General features: G+C 44.3%; 1 protein-coding gene across 3 annotated transcripts in view; it reads left to right on the forward strand.

Moving 5' to 3' along the window:
• Nucleotides 1-14,022, forward strand: part of LOC311112552 (centrobin-like) — a 38,541-nt gene that overhangs the window by 15,661 nt on the left and 8,858 nt on the right. For 2 of the 3 annotated variants that reach the window (XM_084155689.1, XM_084155690.1), the window contains exons 13-17: nucleotides 3,343-3,447; nucleotides 3,538-3,679; nucleotides 3,889-4,060; nucleotides 4,529-4,729; nucleotides 6,408-6,625. In XM_084155689.1, the coding sequence (XP_084011815.1) occupies nucleotides 3,343-3,447; nucleotides 3,538-3,679; nucleotides 3,889-4,060; nucleotides 4,529-4,729; nucleotides 6,408-6,625 (838 nt within the window). The remainder of the gene's footprint in view (nucleotides 1-3,342; nucleotides 3,448-3,537; nucleotides 3,680-3,888; nucleotides 4,061-4,528; nucleotides 4,730-6,407; nucleotides 6,626-14,022) is intronic. The other variant, XM_084155691.1, reaches the window with a different exon arrangement.

Below are 14,022 nucleotides of genomic sequence, written 5' to 3' on the forward strand. Positions count from 1 at the left end.
CATGGACTATGAACCGCTGAGTAAAGGAGAACGCGAAGGGATGCAACACTTCGCCAGCGTAGCTCAACCGGGCTACACCCCCCCAAGAAACTATGATAAATTAGTACTTTACTTTGTCAAATTTACATCTGAGATGCCCCATTCACATGCTTCAGCTGGCGATCAAAAACGCCGTTAACAAGCACGACAACATTAATAGGCTGTTAGTGAAAGTCGGGCACCTGGTGAAAAGTGTACGCAAGAGCACAGAGGAAACCGACCAATTAGGTGTCCGCCCCACAAATGCCTGCGCCATTCGATGGAGCAGCCAGCTGCGGATGATTCAGTCGTTCATCCGGTTGTTCCAAAAATACCCGTTATGGTAAAACAAACTCAAGTCTAATGTTGCTAACATCACCCTGAATCAAGTACGGCAGCTGACACACCTTGTCAGTGTGCTGACACCACTAGCAGACCTCACAGACAAAATGCAGAAGGAGCTGGGGAACCTGGGGATGTTCCTCCCTGCTGTCACAGAAATCAAATCCCTGCTCACCGATTACACTCACGCTGCACTTCCAATGGGCATCGCTGCTTTTGCAGAAACATTGGCAAACAACGTGTCAATTCGCTATGCAATATACTATACTGATTAACATCTCATTTTAGCGTCAGTGTTAGATCCCCGTTTCAAGACAGAATGGATAATCCGAGATGAGTCTGTATGCAACAAATTCGGGGAGATAAAGTAAGGCTGTGGTTTAAGCTAAAAGTGAAATACATGCAGATTTTGTTCCTTATTTGGAGTGAGCGGGGGGCGATTTGAGTGGAGCGCGATGCAAACTGCGTTGAGCGCTGAGCGATAATGAGCGGACTGGCCTGATGTGGCTTTGAGCGGGGGGAGCGGAGGGGTGAACAGCTCCGTGAGCGAGGAGCTGAGATTCTCACCGCTCCACTCCGCTCATATGCTCTGGCGCCAGAGCAACAACCTCTCCCTCAACGTCAGTAAGACCAAGGAGCTGATCGTGGACTACAGGAAACGTAGTAGTCCACATCGACAGGGTTGCAGTGGAGCAGGTCGAGAGCTTCAAGTTCCTCATTGTCCAAATCACTAAAGGCTTAAAACACACGTGCACAGTCATGAAGAAGGCGCGTGAAAAAGTTTGGCATGGGCCCTCAAATCCTGAAAAAGTTCCACAGCTATACCATTGAGTATCTTGACTGGCTGCATCACTGCCTGGTATGGCAATAGCACCGCCCTTGATCACATGGCACTACAGAGGGTTGTACGTACAGCCCAGTACATCACTGGGGGCGAGCTCCCTGCCATCCAGGACATCTACAGTGCCTTTGGAAAGTATTCAGACCCCTTGACTTTTTCCAGATTTTGTTACGTTACAGCCTTAATCTAAAATGGATAAAATAAATCCTTTAGCAATCTACACACAATACCCCATAATGACAAAGTGAAAACACATTTTTGCTAATTTATTAAAAATAAAAAACAAATACCTTATTTGAAGAAGTATTCAGACCCTTTGCTATGAGACTTGAAATTGAGCTCAGGTGCATCCTGTTTCCATTGATCATCTATGAGATGTTTCTACAACTTGATTGGAGTCCACCTGTGGTATATCCAACTGATTGGACATGATTTGGAAAGGCCCACACCTGTCTATATAAGGTCCCACAGTTGACAGAGCATTTCAGGGCAAAAACCAAGCCATGAGGTCGAAGGAATTGTCCGTAGAGCTCCGAGACAGGATTGTGTCGAGGCACAGGTCTGGGGAAGGGTACCAAAAAATGTCTGCAGCATTGAAGGTCACCAAGAACACAGTGGCCTCCATCTTTCTTAAATGGAAAAAGTTTGGAGCCACCAAGACTCTTCCTAGAGCTGGCCGCCCGGCCAAACTGAGCAATCGGGAGAAACAGCCGGCTTGGAGTTTGCCAAAAGGCACCTAAAGACTCTCAGCCCATGAGAAACAAGATTCTCTGGTCAGATGAAACCAAGATTAAACTCTTTGGCTTGAATGCCAAGCGTTAGGTCTGTAGGAAACCTGTCACCATCCCTACAGTGAAGCATGGTGGTGGCAGCATCATGCTGTGGGGATGTTTTCCAGCGGCAGGGACTGGGAGACTAGTCAGGATCGAGACAAAGATGAACGGAGCAAAGTACAGAGTGATCCTTGATGAAAACCTGCTCCAGAGTGCTCAGGACCTCAGACTTGGGCTTAGGTTCACCTTCCAACAGGACAACGTCCCTAAGCACACAACCAAGACAATGCAGGAGTGGCTTTGGGACAAGTCTCTGAATGTCCTTGTGTGGCCTAGCCAGAGCCCGGACTTGAACCCGATTTGAACATCTTTGGAGAGACCTGAAAATAGCTGTGCAGCAATGCTCCCCATCCAACCTGACAGAGCTTGAGAGGATCTGCAGAGAAGAATGGGAGAAACTCCCCAAATACAGGTGTGCCTAACTTGTAGCGTCATACCCAAGAAGACTCAAGGATGTAATCGCTGCGACAAAGTACTGAGTAAAGGGTCTGAATACATGTATAAATGTGATATTTATTAATTTTTATAAATTAGTAAAAATGTCTAAACCTGTTTTTCCTTCGTCATTATGGGGTATTGTGTGTAGATTGATGAGGGGGAAAAAACAATGTAATCCAGTTTAGAATAAGGTTGTAACAATGTGGAAAAAGTCAAGGGGTCTGAATACTTTCTGAAGTCGGTGTGGAAGGAAGGGCCGGGAAATCATTAAAGACTCTAACCACGCAAACCATAGACTATTCTCTCTGCTTCCGCACAGCAAGAGGTACTGGTGCATCAAGTCAGACACCAACAGGCTCTTGAACAGCTTCTATCCCCAAGAAATATGATTGATAAATAGCTACACAGACTATCTTTTATTGACTTTTTATTTTTGCACTCTCTATGCACACTCACGATCAGCTGTCCGTCCTGTCTCCCTGTAGCGCTCACTTAGGCACCTCACAGTACTGTGTTTCCCAATTAATGAACAAGGAAGGGCCGGGAAATCATTAAAGACTCTAACCACGCAAACCATAGACTATTCTCTCTGCTGTTTAAACTCTTTACAATGAAGATCTGTGAAGTTATTTGGATTTTTACTAATTATCTTTGAAAGACAGTGTCCTGAAAAGGGATGTTTATTTTTGTTGCCGAGTTTAGTACGCTTACTTACTTATTGTGTTCTTCATATTTCTTCTTATTTCATTGTGATTGCATTGTTGGGTTTTGAGTTTGCAAGAAAGGCATTTCGCTGTACTTGAGCATGTGACATTGAAACTTGAACACACACACACTTCAACAGTGTTTGACGTGTGTCTGTGTTTTCAGGAAGCAGCTGCTGGACCTGAGTGCTCGCCATGAGAGAGAACTTTCCTCCCAGTTACAGCAACACCAGCAGCACACACTCACACTCACCCAGGACTACCAGACCAGGTAACACACACACACACACGCAAAGTTTATCACACCAGGTTGGTTTGTGCATTTGTAATGGTTTCTGCCCATTTTGTGTGTGTGTGTCAGGCTGGCCCACTCCAAGCAGCAGTCTGTTTTGTTGGAGGAGAGCAGGAGGAGGCTCGAAGTGCAGAGAGAGGAGCTTGTGAGCAGACTGCAGAGTTTACTACGCTCCCATTGGACAGAAGCGCTGAGACTGCTCAGCACACAGGTACACATACTCACACTCAAACACAGTGTTTCCACACAGATTATTTCTGTCACTTCTTGTTGTTAAGAGAGATACTGACTTGCACTTTTGCTTTCTGCCTCTGCTAATGTTGGTTTGGTGTAGCAAAACCAACATTTGCTATCATCCGTTTTTTCAATGGTCAAGGCACAGCCTTCTGAGCCAGCCAGCAGAGTGTGTTTGTTTTGCAGGCAGAAGGGTCTTCTCTTCCTTCGCTGTGGGACGAGCCCAAAGACTGGATGAACCAACATCTACTACAGAAACCATCTAGTTCACACATTACAGCACAGTACAGAGCTGCAGCTCACACGCACATGGTGCAGAGAGAGCAGGAGGGGGAGGAAGTTGCTCGCTTGGCACAAGGTAATCAATAGTAACCTTTTATGTTTTAAACCACTCTGCTTAAACTCACTGATTGGACCGTTCATCCTGAAAGTGCTAGCTTCTCAAACTTTTGAACGGTGCCAGAGATCAAGCACTGATTCTCTATTCCCAAGAATACGGTGTTGATGTCTGGCTTGTGAGACTACATTCAAGTCAAACATTGTATGCTGAAAAAACGCATGTAAACAACACATTCAAGGTAAATGGTGGCAAATCCACAAGCCCCCACTGCCATCCTTTTTGTTAGTCACTTATTTAGCGATTTCTAAGCTCAAAAAGAATTTACCAAATGTGCTCATTAAACATTATTATTGTGGTTCGCACCGGCCCGAAAGTTTGTATAATGGTTGCACTGTAGAGTCCTGCAGTGTCTCAGTTGAGAGAAGTGCATTCTCTATTGTTATCATATTTTTGTTAGTATAATAATTATTATATTTGTTTCACCAGACGCTCAAGCAGTGGTCCTCCGACTCTCCAGAGAGAGGGGGGGATTAAGTGGCGAGGGCGAAGCAAGAGCGATAACAGAGGGAAGAGAGAGAGGATGGGGGAGAGGGGCAGGAGGAGAAGAGAGTGGAATCCTCAGTGTGCTGAACCACACTCTCTCCTTCAACCCTCTGGAGCCACAACTAGACACCACCAACATGACAGGTACACACACACACACACTTGTGAACACCGCACACACACGCCCAGCTAGAAACCACCAACATGACGGTAGGGCTGGGAATTGCCAGGGACCTCACGATATGATATTATCACAATGCTTTGGTGCCGATACAATATGTGTTGTGATTCTCACGATTTTATATGTATTGCGAATCGAAACTGTGATTTTATTGCAATTCGATGTTCCAAACATTGCTCATCATATGTCTGCTGCCGAGGGACAAAAGAGAGACATGAGAAAACAAGTTTTGATCAGTCATGGAAATAAAAGTGCTGAAAACAAATTGGCTCCCTATTTAAAAAGATGGAGATCAAGCGATGAAAGAAAAGTTTTGGTGCACGTACAGCCAACTAGCACAAAAATAATATTGTGATTATAGTCCAAACGATACGATATATCGTCAAAAATAATATCCTTATATATAACTTTTTGTTCTTCTATCCTCGTGGAGACCTCAAATTAATTTATATAAAAAATCCTATTTACCCGAACCTGTAACCCAAACCCTAAACCTAACCCCTTACCCTAATTGTAACCCTAACCCTAATTGGAACCCTAAACCTAACCCCTGAGCTTAAAATAGCATTTGTCCTCATGGGGACGTGGGAAATGTCCCCACGAGGGAGAATATTTATTGTGGGAACTTTTGGGGATTTTAGGTCCCCACAAGGATAGAAGAACCAAACACACACAAACACACACACACACACACACACACACACACACACACACACACACACACACAGCTAGAAGCCACCAACCTGACAAGAACTCAGGGGTGTGTGTGTACGTATATTGTGTGTAGGTATTGTGTGTTGGTGGCACCTTAATTGGGAAGGATGGGCTCGTGGTAATAGCTGGAGTGGGATAGGTGGAATGGTATTCAACACATCAAACACATCGTTTCCACGTGTTTGATTCCATTCGCTTCGTTCCAGCCGTCCTCCCCTCAGCAGCTTCCATTGGTAGGTATTGCACTCTCACACTCGGGTGTGTGTGACAAGACTGTGCAGTAGCCTAATAGTCATCTCATCTCAAATCCGTTAATGTTGGAATTGGATTTATGCAGTCTCCCTGAATCCTTCTGCCACCAGAGCCAGAAATATATACAGTAATGCCAACACACTCTTACACACACTAATACACTCTTAACACATAGTAATACACATGCACACGCTATCACAATTTTGTCTGCCCTTATCCTTCTGCTACCAGAGCCAAATAATTTTTTCTTTTCTTTTTTAGTCATTTAGCAGACGCTCTTATCCAGAGCGACTTACAGTTAGTGAGTGCATACATTATTTTATTATTATTATTATTTATTACTTTTTTCAAACCCACAACCCTGGCGTTGCAAGTGCCATGCTCTACCAACTGAGCTACATCCCTGCCGGACATTCCCTCCCCTACCCTGGACGACGCTGGGCCAATTGTGCGCCGCCCCATGGGTCTCCCGGTCGCGGCTGGCTACGACAGCGCTTGGATATACACTTACACTAACACACAATGACACACACTAACACAATTGTCTTTTCTGCAACCTGAGTTAAATATATAATAAAGCTGCCCTGAGTGTGACCATGGTGAAATGTATACATCCTGGGTTAATCTCTCTCACACAGCTAAATATACTCACCACTTTTCTGTGTGTTTGTGTAGCAGGACTTGAGGAGTTGTGTGACAGAGGGGGAGATCTGAGGGGATGGGTGTCGGAGGAGGATGAGGGAGAAAGACTGAGAGCTGGAAGTGGAGAGAGGCAACAGTGGGCGGAGAGGGGTTCCAGCCTCAACTCTGACCCCAGACCTAACTCTGACCCCAGCCCCAGCCCTAACTTTGACCCCGAAAGGAGGAGTGAACTACAGTACTATGTCTCCATGGTGGGCACCTCTCTCTCTCTGTGACACACACAAACACTCACACACTGTCTATATTCTCTTTCCTTTCACTTACACACAGTTCTCTCAAACTGAACTATGGTTGAATATTTCCCAAGTATTTTACAAATGTTCCATCCTGAGAATTAATCATTTTTCTCCCGGTATTTCCTGCCAAAATTGGAAGTGTCATTCTAAAGCATATAAATATGTCTGGATTTGATTAGAGCTTTGATTCAAGCCTGATGCTGATCCATACATTAACCTGTTAAACTCTGGTGGCATTTTCTAAACAACGCATAATATTGTATACTACCCTCATAAAGCACATTTTGGTTTTAAAACTGTCTTACAACCCCATGCTTAGTACTGTTAGAAAGGTAAGAATTGTGTGATTCAGGTGAAGGTGTCAGAAACATTGTGACTACTACAGAGGCCAAGATGCAGCAGACCAAAAAGAAACATACATTTACTTCTTTTGTAAATGTGGGTTCCCCACAATTGTCTCCATGTTGGGGAATAAGATATTTTAAAAGTCTAGGTTTGAGATACAATAAGTCACCAATTACTGTTCCAAAAGGAAAAATATTTTAAAGAGGGATTTTTTTTTCTCTGATCTTATAACTAACGGAGGTGCTCGAAACGTTCAAATTCCCATTGAAACACAGCCATTATTTAAGTGCAGGGCTTGTGCAACGCTCCATACCTTTACAGGAATGAGATAGATATTTACAGTGGGGAAAAAAAGTATTTAGTCAGCCACTAATTGTGCAAATTCTCCAACTTAAAAAGAGGAGAGGCCTGTAATTTTCATCATAGGTACACGTCAACTATGACAGACAAATTGAGAAATTTTTTATTAATCTATTAGGCCCTAATCTATGGATTTCACATGACTGGGAATATAGGTATGCATATGTTGGTCACAGATACCTTCAAAAAAGGTCAGTATCTGGTGTGACCACCATTTGCCTCATGCAGCGTGACACATCTCCTTTACGAAGAGTTGGTCAGGCTGTTGATTGTGGCCTGTGGAATGTTGTCTAGCTCCTCTTCAATGGCTGTGCTGGATATTGGCGGGAACTGGAACACGCTATCGTACACGTCGATCCAGAGCACCCAAACATGATCAATGGGTGACATGTCTGTTGAGTATTCAGGCCATGGAAGAACTGACATTTTCAGCTTCCAGGAACAGATCCTTGTGACATGGGGCCGTGCAGTGTCACGCTGAAACATAAGGTGATGGCAGCGGATGAATGGCACGACAATGGACCTGAGGATCTCATCACAGTATCTGTGCATTCAAATTGCCAATTGATAAAATGCAGTTGTGTTCGTTGTCCGTAGCTTATGCCTGCCCGTACCATAACCCCACCGCCACCATGGGGCACTCTATTCACAACGTTGACATCAGCAAACTGCTCGCCCACATGACGCTGTCTGCCATCTGCCCGGTACAGTTAAAACCGGGATTCATCTGTGAAGAGCATACTTCTCCAGTGGCCATTGAAGGGATGCATTTTCCCACTGAAGTCTGTTACAGCGCCTAACTGCAGTCCGATCAAGACTCTGTTGAGGACGACGAGCACGCAGATGAGCTTCCCTGAGACGGTTTTTGACAGTTTGTGCAGAAATTCTTCAGTTGTACAAACCCAGTTTCATCAGCTGTCCTGGTGACTGGTCTCAGAAGACCCCGCAGGTGAAGGAGCCGGAGGTCCTGGGCTGTCGTGGTTACACGTGGTCCGTGGTTGAGGCCGGTTGGACGCACTGCCAAATTCTCTAAAACGATGCTTATGGTAGATAAATGAACATTAAATTATCTGGCAACAGCGCTGGTGGACATTCTTGCAGTCAGCATGCCAATTGCATGCTCCATCAGAATTTGAGATATCTGTGGCATTGTGTTGTGTGACAAAACTGCTAATTTTAGAGTGGCATTTTATTGTTCCGAGCACAAGGTGCACCTGTGTAATGATCATGCTGTTTAATCAGCTTCTTGATATGCCACACCTGTCAGGTGGATGCATTATCTTGGCAAATGAGAAATCCTCACTAATAGGGATGTAAACAAATTTGTGCACAAAATTTGAGAGAAATAATATTTTTGTGTGTATGGACAATTTCTTGGGTCTTTTATTTCAGCTCATGTTTCATGAGACCAACACTTTGCATATTGTGTTTATATTTTTGTTTAGTGTACATATGAGGAAAAAGCTGAAGTCTCCATTGATGTAAATGTATCCTCTGTCTGATTCCCAGTTCTTCCACTAGATACAATGAGGGAAAAAAGTATTTGATCCCCTGCTGATTTTGTACGTTTGCCCACTGACAAAGAAATGATCAGTCTATAATTTTAATGGTAGGTTTATTTGAACAGTGAGAGACAGAATAACAACAAAAATATCCAGAAAAACGCATGATAAAAATGTTATAAATTGATTTGCGTTTTAATGAGGGAAATAAGTATTTGACCCCCTCTCAATCAGAAAGATTTGTGGCTCCCAGGTGTCTTTTATACAGGTAACGAGCTGAGATTAGGAGCACACTCTTAAAGGGAGTGCTCCTAATCTGTTTGTTACCTGTATAAAAGACACCTGTCCAAAGAAGCAATCAATCAATCAGATTCCAAACTCTCCACCATGGCCAAGACCAAATACCTCTCCAAGGATGTCAGGGACAAGATTGTAGACCTACACAAGGCTGGAATGGGCTACAAGACAACAGTTGGTGCGATTATTCGCAAATGGAAGAAACACAAAATAACTGTCATTCTCCCTCTGCCTGGGGCTCCATGCAAGATCTCACCTCGTGCAGTTGCAATGATCATGAGAACGGTGAGGAATCACCCCAGAACTACACGGGAAGATCTTGTCAATGATCTCAAGGCAGCTGGGACCATAGTCACCAAGAAAACAATCGGTAACACAATACGCCGTGAAGGACTGAAATCATGCAGCGCCCGCAAGGTCCCCCTGCTCAAGAAAGCACATATACAGTGGGGGAAAAAAGTATTTAGTCAGCCACCAATTGTGCAAGTTCTCCCACTTAAAAAGATGAGAGAGGCCTGTAATTTTCATCATAGGTACACGTCAACTATGACAGACAAATTGAGGAAAAAAAATCCAGAAAATCACATTGTAGGATTCTTTATTTATTTATTTGCAAATTATGGTGGAAAATAAGTATTTGGTCACCTACAAACAAGCAAGATTTCTGGCTCTCACAGACCTGTAACTTCTTCTTTAAGAGGCTCCTCTGTCCTCCACTCGATACCTGTATTGATGGCACCTGTTTGAACTTGTTATCAGTATAAAAGACACCTGTCCACAACCTCAAACAGTCACACTCCAAACTCCACTATGGCCAATACCAAAGAGCTGTCAAAGGACACCAGAAAAAAAATTGTAGACCTGCACCAGGCTGGGAAGACTGAATCTGCAATAGGTAAGCAGCTTGGTTTGAAGAAATCAACTGTGGGAGCAATTATTAGGAAATGGAAGACATACAAGACCACTGATAATCTCCCTCGATCTGGGGCTCCACGCAAGATCTCACCCCGTGGGGTCAAAATGATCACAAGAACGGTGAGCATAAATCCCAGAACCACACGGGGGGACCTAGTGAATGACCTGCAGAGAGCTGGGACCAAAGTAACAAAGCCTATCATCAGTAACACACTTTGCCGCCAGGGACTCAAATCCTGCAGTGCCAGACGTGTCCCCCTGCTTAAGCCAGTACATGTCCAGGCCTGTCTGAAGTTTGCTAGAGTGCATTTGGATGATCCAGAAGAGGATTGGGAGAATGTCATATGGTCAGATGAAACCAAAATATAACTTTTTGGTAAAAACTCAACTCGTCGTGTTTGGAGGACAAAGAATGCTGAGTTGCATCCAAAGAACACCATACCTACTGTGAAGCATAGGGGTGGAAACATCATGCTTTGGGGCTGTTTTTCTGCAAAGGGACCAGGACGACTGATCCGTGTAAAGGAAAGAATGAATGGGGCCATGTATCGTGAGATTTTGAGTGAAAACCTCCTTCCATCAGCAAGGGCATTGAAGATGAAACGTGGCTGGGTCTTTCAGCATGACAATGATCCCAAACACACCGCCCGGACAATGAAGGAGTGGCTTCGTAAGAAGCTATTCAAGGTCCTGGAGTGGCCTAGCCAGTCTCCAGATCTCAACCCCATAGAAAATCTTTGGAGGGAGTTGAAAGTCCGTGTTGCCCAGCGACAGCCCCAAAACATCACTGCTCTAGAGGAGATCTGCATGGAGGAATGGGCCAAAATACCAGCAACAGTGTGTGAAAACCTTGTGAAGACTTACAGAAAACGTTTGACCTGTGTCATTGCCAACAAAGGGTATATAACAAAGTATTGAGAAACTTTTGTTATTGACCAAAGACTTATTTTCCACCATAATTTTCAAATAAATTCATAAAGAATCCTACAATGTGATTTTCTGGAATTTTTTTTCTCATTTTGTCTGTCATAGTTGACGTGTACCTATGATGACAATTACAGGCCTCATCTTTTTAAGTGGGAAAACTTGCACAATTGGTGGCTGACTAAATACTTTTTCCCCCACTGTATATGCCCGTCTGAAGTTTGCCAATGAACATCTGAATGATTCAGAGGAGAACTGTGTAAAAGTGTTGTGGTCAGATGAGACCAAAATCGAGCTCTTTGGCATCAATTCAACTCGCAGTGTTTGGTGGAGGAGGAATGCTGCTTATGACCCCAAGAACACCATCCCCACCGTCAAACATGGAGGTGGAAACATTATGCTTTGGGGGTGTTTTTCTGCTAAGGGGACAGGACAACTTCACCGCATCAAAGGGACGATGGACGGGGCCATGTACCGTCAAATCTTGGGTGAGAACCTCCTTCCCTCAGCCAGGGCATTGAAAATGGTTCGTGGATGGGTATTCCAGCATAACAATGACCCAAAACACACGGCCAAGGCAACAAAGGAGTGGCTCAAAAAGGAGCACATTAAGGCCCTGGAGTGGCCTAGCCAGTCTCCAGACGTTAATCCCGTAGAAACTAGCCTCCCGAGTGGCGCAGTGGTCTAAGGCACTGTATCGCAGTGCTAGCTGTGCCACTAGAGATCCTGGTTCGAATCCAGGCTCTGTTGTAGCCGACCGCGACCGGGAGACCCATGGGGCGGCGCACAATTGGTCCAGGGTAGGGGAGGGAATGGCCGGCAGGGATGTAGCTCAGTTGGTAGAGCATGGCATTTGCAACGCCAGGGTTGTGGGTTCGATTCCCACGGCGGGCCAGTATGAAAAAGTACGATCCCCATGTGCAGTTGCAAATCGTAGTCTGGCTTTTTTATGGCGAGTTTGGAGCAGTGGCTTCTTCCTTGCTGAGTGGCCTTTCAGGTTATGTCGGTATAGGACTTGTTTTATTGTGGATATTGTCACGAATGTCGGTGGAATGTGGTAGGCCAGAGTCAAGCGCAGGACACAGAATGAGATGAAGAACCACTTTACTGAGAAGTAAAGAAATACAAGAAAACCCTCCAAAATGACAAAGGAGGAGCAAAACCTGCACACAAAATGACACTCTAACAGTACAATAAACACGCACACCAAACAGTGGACGTGTACAGGTTAAATAGGCAGACAAACTAACATAATGGGGAACAGGTGCGCAACAACAGACAACAATCAAGTGAACATAGAAACATCTAACATAGAGCGGCAGCAGCTAGTACTCCGGTGACGACGAACGCCGAAGCCTGTCCGAGCCAGAAGGAAGGGCAGTCTCGGCAGAATCCGTGACAGATATAGATACTTTTGTACCTGTTTCCTCCAGCATCGTCACAAGGTCCTTTTGCTGTTGTTCTGAGATTGATTTGCACGCGTCTCCTTCCTGAGCGTTATGACTGCTGCGTGGTCCCATGGTGTTTATACTTGCTCCCAAGGATGAACCAGACTTGTGGAGGTGTACACATTTTCTTCTGAGGTCTTGGCTGATTTCTTTTGATTTTCACATGATGTCAAGCAAAGAGGCACTGAGTTTGAAGGTAGGCCTTGAAATACATCCACAGGTACACCTCCAATTGACTCAAATGATGTCAATTAGCCTATCAGAAGCTTCTAAAGCCATGACATCATTTTCTGGAATTTTCCAAGCTGTTTAAAGGCACAGTCAACTTAGTGTATGTAAACGTCTGACCCACTGGAATTGTGATACAGTGAATTATAAGTGAAATAATCTGTCTGTTAACATTTGTTGGAAAAAGTAGATGTCCTAACCGACTTGCCAAAACTATAGTTTGTTAACAAGAAATTTGTGGAGTGGTTGAAAAACGAGTTTTGATGACTCCAACCTAAGTGTATGTAAACTTTCGACTTCAACTGTAGGCTACCGCACATTACGCACAACAGAAAAACATAAAAGCTCTCCCGAGTGGCGCAGTGGTCTAAGGCACTGCATCGCAGTGCTAGCTGTGCCACTAGAGATCCTGGTTCGAATCCAGGCTCTGTCGTAGCCGGCCGCGACCGGGAGACCCATGGGGCGGCGCACAATTGGCCTAGCATCGTCCAGGGTAGGGGAGGGAATGGCCGGCAGGGGATGTAGCTCAGTTGGTAGAGCATGGCGTTTGCAACGCCAGGGTTGTGGGTTCGATAAAATAATGTATGCGCTAACTGTAAGTCGCTCTGGATAAGAGCGTCTGCTAAATGACTAAAATGTAAATGTAAAATAAAACAAGCTCCAGTCGGCTAAACTTTTTGAGTGTGGACTGTATTACTATACTGTATTTTATTATACTGTATTGTATGGACTCAAATTACGCATCTCGTTCAAACCATGAAGCTGGGAGAGAACATGCGATGCTGGTGCAGGACATGCGTTACAATTATAGGCTAGTGAATTTGAGTTACATTTTTTAATATATTTAATATTTTACATTTTTATAATTAGTAGGCTGACGCATGTACATTTAATAATATTTCCCCTAATGTTGTGCGACGTGCATATAAGCCTACCTCCTCTTTCTCTCTCTATTGTTGCTTCATTTCTTCCTCGTTATATTAAATACGTTTTGCTGTCCTTACCTTGATCATTGGAATGACATGCTTTAATAATATAGGACTAGAATAAGATTATGGATCTGAATAAATAATTATTATAGCCTACTGCCATGACGTGTTCCCTCTTCTTTAAAACTCCCCATGAGTTCTATAGGCTGCTAGGCTTGGGTGGCATCCAGATTGTCATATCGTCATATTGATCTTGTGCCATACCAGGATATTCTGTAATACAGGCACTGAACACAGGGGACGCTGTTTTCAAACCCCACTGATACTCTGTTATGTAAAGATTAGCAATGCTAACAAGTACATGTAAAACCCATAGAGAATGCTACTAACTTAGCAATCGAAAT

Source organism: Coregonus lavaretus (genome assembly GCF_964263955.1).
Source record: "Coregonus lavaretus genome assembly, chromosome: 38".
NCBI classification, from domain to species: domain Eukaryota; kingdom Metazoa; phylum Chordata; class Actinopteri; order Salmoniformes; family Salmonidae; genus Coregonus; species Coregonus lavaretus.